This window comes from Microtus ochrogaster, unplaced genomic scaffold, assembly GCF_000317375.1.
Source record: "Microtus ochrogaster isolate Prairie Vole_2 unplaced genomic scaffold, MicOch1.0 UNK31, whole genome shotgun sequence".
Taxonomy (NCBI): Eukaryota; Metazoa; Chordata; class Mammalia; order Rodentia; family Cricetidae; genus Microtus; species Microtus ochrogaster.
Genome location: NW_004949129.1, coordinates 804,556 through 816,073, shown reverse-complemented (window position 1 = coordinate 816,073; position 11,518 = coordinate 804,556). Strand labels below are relative to the sequence as shown.

General features: G+C 40.7%; 2 protein-coding genes across 4 annotated transcripts; both read right to left on the bottom strand.

The window, feature by feature from the left end:
- Positions 1 to 3,199: 3,199 nt before the first annotated feature.
- LOC101993681 (keratin-associated protein 9-3-like) lies at positions 3,200 to 3,592 on the bottom strand. 2 transcript variants are annotated; one of them, XM_005368234.1, is made up of 2 exons: positions 3,499 to 3,592; positions 3,200 to 3,450 (listed from the first exon to the last, which is right to left on the bottom strand). In XM_005368234.1, exons 1-2 carry the CDS (start codon positions 3,590 to 3,592, stop codon positions 3,200 to 3,202), a joined length of 345 nt encoding a protein of 114 aa, XP_005368291.1. The 2 variants fall into 2 exon arrangements, with proteins under 2 accessions (XP_005368291.1, XP_026645612.1); XM_026789811.1 differs by having other exon boundaries at positions 3,200 to 3,592.
- A 2,058-nt stretch (positions 3,593 to 5,650) lies between these two features.
- On the bottom strand, positions 5,651 to 6,157 carry LOC106144372 (keratin-associated protein 9-3). Of its 2 annotated transcripts, XM_013354161.1 has the most exons (2): positions 6,105 to 6,157; positions 5,651 to 6,005 (listed from the first exon to the last, which is right to left on the bottom strand). In XM_013354161.1, exons 1-2 carry the CDS (start codon positions 6,155 to 6,157, stop codon positions 5,651 to 5,653), a joined length of 408 nt encoding a protein of 135 aa, XP_013209615.1. The 2 variants fall into 2 exon arrangements, with proteins under 2 accessions (XP_013209615.1, XP_013209614.1); XM_013354160.1 differs by having other exon boundaries at positions 5,651 to 6,157.
- Positions 6,158 to 11,518: the final 5,361 nt, after the last annotated feature.

The following is an 11,518-nucleotide window of genomic DNA, read 5'->3' as shown; positions in this document are numbered from 1 at the left end:
CACCTGAAAGCTCTAGAAAAAAAAGAAGCAGACTCACCTAGGAGGAGTAGAAGACTGGACATAATCAAACTGATGGCTGAAATCAACAAAATAGAAACACAGAAAACAATCCAAAGAATCAACGAAACAAAAAGCTGGTTCTTGGAGAAAATCAACAAGATTGATGAACCCCTACCCAAACTAATCAAATGACAGAGAGAGAATGCGCAAATTAATAAGATCAGAAATGAAAAGGGGGACATAACCACAGACATAGAGGAAACTCATAGAATCATTAGATCTTACTATAAAAGCCTGTATGCCACAAAATTGGAAAATGTAAAAGAAATGGACATTATTTTAGATAAGTACCATATACCAAAGTTAAACCAGGACCAGGTGAACAATCTAAATAGACCTGTTAGTCGCGAAGAATTAGAAGCTGTTATCAAAAACCTCCCTACCAAAAAAAGCCCAGGTCCAGATGGTTTCAATACAGAAATCTACCAGAACTTCCATGAATACCTAATACCTATTTTCCTTAATGTATTTCACAATGTAGAAACAGAAGAGTCATTGCCAAATTCATTTTAGGAAGCTGCCATTTTTGAGAGTTGATTGCAGCCTTCCATACCACGTAACAGGAATGTTCTAGGCCTCCGGGTTTGGAAATCCACCAAGCATTGGTTTGATCGAATCACACCAACTCTCCTCACTGGTAGGTTAGCTGTGGGCGTGGGTACAGTCATCAGTGTCAGAACCAGGGCTCTGCCAATTTCACAGGACTTGGTTCGAAGCATCAGGTGCATGTTTCAAATAAGAAGGATGAGCCGAGGTGATGAGGAAGTGAGTATAACATCTCCCATGCTCCATTTATCTGAGAAGGAATGCTGTCTCAGAAACCTAACCTCCTGCTTTGTAGGCTTCATCAGACAGTCCTGTGATGCTCTATTTCTGTAACATATTTTCTTTAAATCCTAAGCTTGTCTTCCAGTGTTAGACCCAGACATCTGCACAGCAAGTATATAGGACTGTTAATTTAACTATCAACAGTTTCTGTGTCTTTGAACTGTTGTTGAACTATTTAGCATGCAGCTTTTTCAGACTGGTTTATTTCACTTGTTTTATAATAAACCAAAGAGTATTTCACTGGATAGATGTCCCAGAGTTTGTTTATCCTATTCACCTACTGAAAGATATCTTGGTCACTTACACTCAACATCAGTGCAGGTTTTCAAAGTAAATACAAGTTTTCATCTCAAATGGGTAGATATACAGGAGCACAATTTATAGGTTCTATGGTAACAAGATGTTCAGTTTTGCAATAAGGTACCAGACTACCTAAGGGCTGTAGCATTCTGCTTCCCCATCAACAACAAGTGAGGTTTTCGTTGCTGCACATCCTCATCAGCATTTGGTTGTGTTGTTGCTTTGGATTTAATTATTCTAATAGGTGTATAAGTTCTTCTTTTTCATCCTTTTCTTTTCACTGGGAAAGACCTTCACAGCTCCCTATGAGGATTCTCTCCTTCGTAAAGCCTCTCTTGCTGCTGATGCCATCACAAAGGCCTTACTGGTCCCATGGTGAAGCAATCATTTTCAGATTCTGCTGCTCATTCTATGTGTTCCGTTCAGTAAACACACCCAAGGTACTATTTCCAGTGTGGAGACCATCCACAGACCATCGGTCATTTCCGTAAGATCTTGAGGTATTGCTTTCTTTTGGTCCCTTTGTTCTGTCAGCATCTCGGTGTCTTTTTCTAAACTGATGCACACAGGAAACCCAGCAACGTTAGTGCTTTTCACATAAAGTCTCAAAGATGATGTGAATTTGTTGACTTGATGGGGAGGGATCACATGGCAAGATCCATGAGCTCCCAATGACATAATTCTGCCCCTCTCTTTCTTTTTTCTCTTTTATATTTCCAGACAAAAAAAAATTTTTCTCAATTTTATATGTTGTTATTTCCTATTATTCAAGTAGGGTTTTGGTACTTCCTGGCCTGTGGAGAAATACCTTATTGTAAGCAGGCCTCTCAAGACATATTGACCACAAACACTACCCACTAAGAGTGCTTTTGTGAACTGGGAGGAGACTATAATTTATCTCATCACATTGTAGCTATTTGACCATATGCTTTTTCATTATGGATAGCCAGGTTGTCATAGATAAGAACTGGTTTTTTATGCCTTCCAGTTTCCTGCCTTACAGTGGCCATTAATGCATTTTAATGGCGAGAATAATACATGATGCATGAATGACTTAGTTTCTCAGAAGAAACAAAAACATTCATTTAAGTACATTTTCTAAAATTGTAAGCGAGTGAAATACTAGATGAACAAGTAGAGACAAAAACCATGGTTTCTTTGCTCAGGATATAATATTTATTAAGAAACATCACAAGACACAATACTACAGATATAATGGAAATACACAATAGGCAAGCTAATTATGATCCAAAAAATAAGGAATCAAAGGCAAAATGAAGAATAGTTCAGTCTGTTTCCTCTTTCCTTCCTTCCTTCCTTCCTTCCTTCCTTCCTTCCTTCCTTCCTTCCTTCCTTCCTTTCTTCCTTCCTTCCTTCCTTTCTTCCTTCCTTCCTTTTTTCCTTCCTGAGACAGGATTTCTCTGTGTAGCTTTGGAGTCTGTCCTGGAACTTGCTTTGTAGACCAGGCTGGCTTCGAACTCACAGAGATCTCCCTGCCTCTGCCTCTCGAGTGCTGGAATTAAAGGTGTGCACCACCACAGCCAGGCTGGTCTAGCCTATTTCTTAGAGGCTGGAGGTGCAGTAAAGAACTTCGATTTTCCATGATGACATTCGAAGAATGTCTCTCAGCTGTAGTCTGGTGCCATTGATGCTGAAAAGCTTTAAGTAAACAGAAATGAAAAACTGGTCATCAAGCAGGATGGATAGAGTTCTGGTCTGTTCTTAAGAAAAGATTTCTCAAGAGTTTGATAATTTTTAAATCCACAAGAGTTTCAGAACCAGTGTATCCAAAACAACTTGGTGAATTCTTAGTATTTCTGGATCCACTGTAGAGGGTCAAAATATTGATTATAGAACAGACCCAGACAGGACTGTGATGAACTGGTACTCTATAGCCCCATAATAGACAATGAAGTAAAGGTTGAAGAAATTGTTACTGGTCCAGGATTAGTCAAGGAGATGAACAATTCAGGAGCATTGAAAATCTGCAATCTGGCTCTTAACAGGTGAGTTAGCAGCAGTAGCAGCAGCAGGCTGGGCGGCAGCAGGACTGTCCACAGTAGGATGGGCGGCAGCAGGAGGCCTGGGCATGGTGCAGCTGGCAGCAGGTTGGGGGAATAGAGCTCACCACGCAACAGGGGGGCAGGAAGGTGCCCTCCACGCGGCAGTCTGGGCGGCACCATCTAACGCGGTAGCTCACACCTCCATAGCCACCCTCCTGGCCGTAGCCAATGCCACCCCCGATGCCATAGCCATAGCCACCTCCGATGCCATAGCCATAGCCACCTCCGATGCCATAGCCATAGCCACCTTCGCAGCAGCTTGGTTGGAAGCAGCTGGAGCCGCAGGTAGCACCAGTGGAGCAAGAGGGAAAGCCGCAGAAGCTAGTAGTACAGCAGGCCATGGTGTTAGGAGCTGGTTGAGTGTTGAGTATCTGGGATGAGTTTCTGAGTTTGGGAGCTGACCTGAACATGGGCCCTTTATATAGTCGAGCGAGCTAGTGCTTATAAAATTCTTAACATATTTTTCTTGTTTCTGTTTAAATTTGTTCCTCAGTGGTACTCTGATTGGCTTCCATTGAAATTCTTGTGACATATGATGGGAATGACTTTGTTTTATAAGGTTGTTGCGACTCATTCTATGGGCCATGTACTCTTTAGGGGAGTGTTTGTGGTTTCCATGTTCAAAGAGCCTTCTCACTTTAGGTTAGGGCAACACCCTTATTGTGAATAGTTGCCATTCCTCTTGGGCATCTATGCACAACTCGGAAACAGAGGACAATTTGTTCCAAGAATCATTTTTTCCCTCCTGGATACATAGATCAAGTTACATTTAATTTAGCACACTGGGGTGTTTGATCACATGTAACAGACGCATCTTCCACATTGGCTCTATCCAGCCCCATCTCAAATGAGCTTCGTAGGTCTTGCCCTTCCGGCTGCTTGGTAACGTGTGAGCACTGTATTTCAGGCCAGAGTTTTTTCGTTGTGAACCAAGCAACATGGTTTTTCAGAAAGTATCTAGCCTGATTTTGATAGAGTGTTATTAAATGTTTATTGAATCTGATTCAGTGGGGGAGTAACTGAGGGGGCGGAGCATCAGGCATGATTCATGGACGCCTGAGCCACTCAAGAATGAGTAAATAACACTTTCAAGTCGTAGTGCTGCCCACAAAGGAGGCTCGTTTGCTGTGGAGACACTGGGGAACGTCGAGTTATTTTTGTCTTAATTTGGCTGTTGAACAAAAGCTTGGGGGAAAATATCTAGGAGTCACGACATCTTGAAAAAATGCACAGCCGCTCAATTTTCTGGAATGTACCATCCTGTTTGTGATCCATCCTTGCTGCCAATCTAATGAGAGAGGTAAGTGCTGGGAACTTGTAAATAACCTCGAAAGAATTTTCTCATGTCTTCTTAGATTTTTGTATTTTATGTGTTGTAGTCAATGTCTTTCCCAAGAGTTAAAATTAGATGATAAAATCTGTCTCGTTTTCCAAAAAGGCATGTTTTGACTGGCTTGTAAATTTTAGATTGTGATATTTATGTTTGAGATTTCTAACACATCTGTATGGCATGAAGCTGGAACTCAGCAGTTATACCCCAAAGTTGTCTGCTCTTCTCTCACCTAGCACAGAGGTACCCCTCTTACCCTTGGCAAGTGCAGGTGAATACTGCAGTTGAAGTTTACAGAGCTGGGAACCAAAGGGAATGAGAAGGCCAAGTAGTAGGAACTAAATCCAAGTTGTCTCAGAAATAGTATTGGTAGATATTTTCTAATCTATTTAGTAGATAATCTGGTTTCTTTATTTTGTACATGGAGGAAGAAAAACATTTGCTGGACTGAAAGGGACAAGGTCAGAGCTGATAGAAAAAGTTCATCCAGGGTAACTCTATTTGTCTGGATCTATTTTAATAAAACATCCACATATTGAAATAGCCATGAAGATTATTTAATGCACAGAACATTTTTTATTAGAGATGACTCAAGCATAAAGCAATTTTCACATAGCAATTTTGTTTTAGACTAAGATGTTTATGCCTGAAGATTATTACGGTCTGTAGGTGGGCAGCTTAAAATTAGAAGATGGACAGAAATCTATCCACGTGTGCACAAAACACTTTATTTGAGAGCAACAGAGATTATTTAAGTAGGAAGCATGGCTGAAGATATGTGGCGACCAAGAACTAGGGAAGGAAGTCCATATGTCACTGGAATGAAGTTCCACCTCATCCTGGTGCACTGCCTAAGCAAAGCAGAGTCCTTTGAACACATCAACTGAGGTGTGTTTGCAGTAAACTAATTCCAGCACATCTGTGTGGTCCCGATGAATAGTTTCACTACTGATGAGCAGGTTAGCGACATGAAGATACTTAGCATCCACCACACAGAGCATTTTCTTAGAGATCCACGCAATTCTGCAGGACTTTCCATTTCATTCTGAGATACCCAGAACCCTAGCTCTTAGCAGCTAGGCTCAGAGCAGCTTGGGGGGCAGCAGTAGCAACAGCAGGCTGGGCGGCAGCAGGACTGTCCACAGTAGGATGGGCGGCAGCAGGAGGCCTGGGCATGGTGCAGCTGGCAGCAGGTTGGGGGTGTGCTGCTCACCACACAGCAGGGGGGCAGGCAGGTACCCTCCACGCGGCAGTCTGGGCGGCACCATCTGACGCGGCAGCTCACGCCTCCACTGCCACCCTCCTGACCACTGCCAGTTCCACAGCAGCTTGGTTGGCAGCAGCTGGGCTGGCAGCAGCTGGACTGGGAGCAGCTGGGCTGGCAGCAGCTGGACTGGGAGCAGCAGGGCTGGCAGCAGCTAGATTGGGAGCAGCTGGGCTGGCAGCAGCTGGACTGGGAGCAGCTGGGTTGACAGCAGCTGGTCTGACAACAGCTGGGCTGGCAGCAGCTAGAGCCACAGGTGCCACCGGTGGAGCATGTGGGAAAGCCACAGAAGCTAGTAGCGCAGCAGGCCATGGTGTCAGGAGTCAAGTTGGTTGTTCTGTGAAGAGAAGTTTCTGAGTTTGGACTGTACCTTCCTCACCTGGCCTTTTATATATTCCTTAGAACTGCGTATTCATCTCGCATTTAGCATCTTTCCTTGATGCTAGTTTGCAAAGTTGGTCTTTGATTGGTCAATATCTGAGTAATTGAGAAAATTATAAACAGTGTTTACATCGTCTGCTGTAGTCAATGATCAATTAGTGGCACCGAGCTTCCTCTTTTCCCTCTGGTCTAGGGGAAGGTGTATTGACAAACATGACAGCCCTCTATAAAAGTCACATGACAGACTGTGGGCCAAACAGGGCCTAGGCTTGCTTTGTCTCAGCTGACCTTTGATAACCTTAGGCACAGTGCATCCAAAGGGAACATTTGTTTCCTAAGCAGCCACTCATCAACAATCATGATTTCATAAACAGTTTCCTTAGACTCTGTAAGACTAATATTGGTGTCATCAAGACATGAGCCATTTAATTGATCGGCATCTAAACAAAGTCAGCCTCTCTGGGATCATTCTGTGCAGGACAGAAGATTCTTAAGGCTCCATGCTTCCTCCTTTTGATCACCAATGCACACATTACAAACTGAAGCCTTTGATGACTTTGCCTTTATGTTGTTTTCTGTCTTTGTCATAGTATCTATCTCTCTCTCCATCTATCTATCTATCTATCTATCTATCTATCTATCTATCTATCTATCTATCTATCTATCCATCTATCTACCATGCAACCATGCATACTATGTATAGTATTTATTGCATGATATAAACAAATACTATTTAACAAGGTAATCACCAATATACACATCACAAACTGAAGCCTTTAATGATTTTGCATTTGCATTATTTTGTCTTTGTTACTTTAAATGTCTTTATTTAATGCAATATATATGTTATTAATACATACCATTTAACAAGTCAAACAATAATGGAGTCGTATAAAGAAAAATTGATGTCTCTTTTCCTCAATGTGCACATATATGCACACACACACACACACACACACACACGCATATCTTTTCCTAAATTAGTACACCAGAGATGACCAATATCAGCTGTTTGGTGTTTATTCTTTGGCACCATCATTCATACTTCTAGAAGTAATGACGTGTGTGTGTGTGTGTATCTTCTATTCCAATAAAATGTGAGTTTTATACATGTTTAACTTCAAATTTTAATTGTGACAAATACTCACTGTATGAAGTTTATGTCAACATTTGAAGTATTTATGTCAATCATCTTAGCCTTTGGGTCTTATTATCCCTATTGAAAAACTTTTGACTATGCGTAAGGATTTGTTCCTGGGCATTCCACTCTGATTGTCTATTTTTGTGTTAATGCCACACTATATTGATTACTTTAGCTTTTAAATACATTTTGAAATCAGGAAGCTTACAAAACTAGTCTTGTTCTTTTAAAAAAAGTTCTTTTATTTTTCTTTCTGTGTATATGTGTTGGTATGTACCTTACATGGGAGTGGATATGCCTGTGGAGGCCAGAGGAGACGGATGCCCTTGGAGCTGGAGTTTCAGGCAGTTGTGAGCTGCTCAGTGTGTGTGCGCGGGGAAACTTCCACAAAAGCAGCATTGAGATTTGGATAGGGATTGCACTAAATCTGTAGATCTGTCGGTGCTATCATTATTTTCACAGTATAAGTTTTACAGTTCATGAACATGGGATATCTTTCCACTTATTTACATCTTTTAAAATTTGTCTCAGCAATCTTTTGTTATTTTTGTTGTCCAAATATTTTCCCTCAGTCAAATTGATCCCTTTAGAGTTTGTTTTTCTCCTGAGGTCACTGTAAATGTAATGCTTTCTGTAACTTCTTTTTCCTATGGTTTACTTTTAGTATATAGAAATCTAAGTCTCTCTCTCTCTCTCTCTCTCTCTCTCTCTCTCTCTCTCTCTCTCTCTCTCTCTGTGTGTGTGTGTGTGTGTTGTTTGTGTGTTTGTATTGGTAGCTTTGCTAAATTCATTGGTTGGCCTGAACACTCCTTTTCTGTGTGGATGTTTAGGTGTGTGTGCAAGATCCTGCTATCTTTGGACAGAGATAATTTTACCTTTTCCAATTTGGTTGATATTTATTTCTTTTCTTTACTCTAGCTAGTAGTTCTGGTAGTATGATGAGCAGCATACCAAAAGTTAACATTCTTGTCTAATTCCCAAGCTAATGGGAAAATCCATCAGGCTTTGGCTACTGAGTACGAGGTTAACTGTATTCTTTTAATTGACGGTTTTTACTGTATTGAGGTAGTTTCATCCTTTTCCTAGCTTATTGAATTCTTTAAGTTAAAAATTACATTTGTGTATGTATCAGTGTATGTACGTGTGTGTGTGTGTGTGTGTTAGTGCATGTGGAGGTTCAAAGATAACTTGCAGGGATCAGTTCTCTTCTTCCGTCATAGGAGTTCCTGGGATCAAACTCAGGTTGTCTGGCTTGGAAGTAGCTTTTGCCCACTGAGCCGTCTACTTAGCCCCACTGTTTAAAGGGTTTTGAAATTCATCAAAACTTTTTTGGGGGGGTGGGAACAGTTGTGATAACCATGTATGTGTCCCCCTTTTTATCTGTTAAATAATGATTGCACTGATGTTTTTATATGCTAGACAATTCCTGCATTGTGAGATAAATTCTCACTTAGTAATGCTTTTTGATCATTTTATTATCCCATTGAATTGTTTGATAATATTTGACTGATTACTGTTGTATGAATATTGATCGGGAATATTATTCTGCGGTTTTCTTATTTTACTTTGCCATCAGACTGATGGTGGCTTCATAGACTGAGTTTGGAAGCATTTTTTCTCCTCTTCTATTTTTAACCCTAATTGCCAGGACAATGAACATTTTTTTGGAGATATTTCTTGCTAATTGCCAGTAATTTTTTTTAATGTATTTGGTAGAATTTATCTGTGAACATATCTGGTCCTTGGACCTTTTTTGTTGGGAAATTTTTGATTACAGATTCTGTGTCCTTTTTAGTTATAGTTGTGGTCAATTTTTCAAGTTTTTTATGACTGAGTATTGATAGGTTGTATGTTTGTAGAATTTTTCCACAGATATGCTTGTATCTGGACATCATATATCTACATTATTCAATTTCTTTATATGTGAGGAGGCCAGAGGTTGATACTAGATGTCTTCTCAATTACTCTCCATTTCCTTGTTCTGAGACAGGGTAAGTAAGCTTGGAGCTTGCTGGTATTTATGGCCACACTCAACTTTTTTTCTTTCATGGGTGCTGAGGAGCAAACGCAGGTTCTAATGCTTAAGTGACAACCATTTGACCAACTGATTCCAGTTTCTTAGTAGATCCTATATATAAAGCTCATTTTAAGAGCCATATAGCACTTCAGAGTACAACAATAGCAGAGTTTATTTACTTATTTTTATAAATTGTCTTAATTTTTTTATTGTTTTTGTTTCTGTTTTTTCAAGACAGGGTTTCTCTGTGTAACAGCTCTGGCTGTCATGGAACTCACTCTGTAGACCAGGCTGGCCTCAAACTCATAGATGTCCGCCTGCCTCTGCCTCCTGAGGCCTGGGATTGAAGGCGTGCGCCACCACCACCAGACTAATTTTAATTTTTAAAACAAAACCATATTACACAATTTCCCCCTTCCCTTTGTACTCCCTAGCCCTTCCCATGCCACCTGTCACTCTTTACTCCATCTCAAATTAGTGTCTTTCTTGTCTTTAATGATTATTGTTATGTATAGATGGACATAAACCTATAGACGCAGTGTTCTGAATCTATTCAGTGCTGCTTGTACATACATGGTTTCAGAGCTGACCATTTGGTGTTGGATAACCAACTAAGAGCTTCATCCTTGAAAAAGACTAATTCTCTTGCTCCCAGGGTTCCCTAGTTGTCTGTAGTTCTTTATCCAGGGGTGGGGCCCATGAGCGTTCCTCTTTCCATGTTTGCTTGTCTATTGATCTTGTCCCTGCTCTGGTCTGGTTTAGACAGCCATGCTATTGAGGTACCACGACTGATGCTCCCTATCATTTCTAGGAGACAATCTCACAGCAGATTTCCTGGTCCCCTCTCCACATCTTCACCCACAGATTCCAGAACCTTAGATGTAAAAGTTCTGCTGTGGATGTAGCTATTGGGATGGGACACAACATGACCAGAGGTTCTCTGCATTTTGATTGGTTATAGTTTTCTGTAATTGTCTCCTTTTGTTGCAAAGAGAGGGACGTGAGCTACATTTATCTGTGGGTCTAAGGACAGATTTTTATAATGTAGTTAGGAATTATGCGGGTTTAATAAAGTGACTGTCGTTTCTCTTCTAAGATTCATGACCTCAATAGGGATAAAACAAACAAACAAACAATAAAAGAATGGCTGACAGTGTGTGTTTGCCTGGGGCTGCAGGTCAGCTGGTAGGATGCTTGCTGAGCATGGATGAAGCCCTGGGTCCAGTCCCCGGAACTAAAAGAACCAGATGTGGTGGCACATACCTGCAATCTCAGCACTTGAGAATGGAGGCAGGAGAACAAGAAGTTCAAGGTTACATATTCAGACATGGTTACATAGTAAAATTGAGGCTAGCCAGGATGTGTGAGACCCTGTTTTCAAACAAACAAACCCCAAACGCAAAACAGTATGTGATAACAATGGAAGGTTGAATTTGCACATTTGCACAAGTGTTTGTGTTTCCTTTTCTTCTATAAGCATTGGGCAGTTTATGTGATGAACCCGAAAGTAGATGGTGGTTAGAATTAAGGGGGCAGAGGACAGACTGTGCCCCCGTTTCTGTCCTGTCCTTATAAGGCACTTTTGGATCCAAGTAGGTTGCTAGACAGTCTGTCAGGGAAGTGAGCTCTTGGCTTACCCTTTGCCCTTTGTTCACACCTCCTATTTTTCTGAGTTTGTTACTATTTGAATGTATACATTTTGATTTAAACCAAAGCAAATTCTCATTTGATTCTTCACAGTTATTTATTTTATGTGTGTCTGTGGGCTACAGGGCTTATGAAGAGGTAAGAAGACAAGTTGAAGGGCTCAGTTCTTCTCCTGCCACCAGTGTTAAATCAGGTGGCCAGTCTTGGCCACAAGCTCCTTTACCACGGAGCCATGTGATTTTAAATCTATCTATCTATCTATCTATCTATCTATCTATCTATCTATCTATCTATCATCTATCTGTATCTATCTGTATCTATCTATCTATCATCTATCTATCTATCTATCATCTATCTGTATCTATCTAGCTGTATCTATCTATCTATCCATCTATCTATCTATCTATCTATCTATCTATCTATCTATCTATCTTCTATCTATCTATCATCTATCTATCTATCTATCTATCTATCTATCTATCTATCT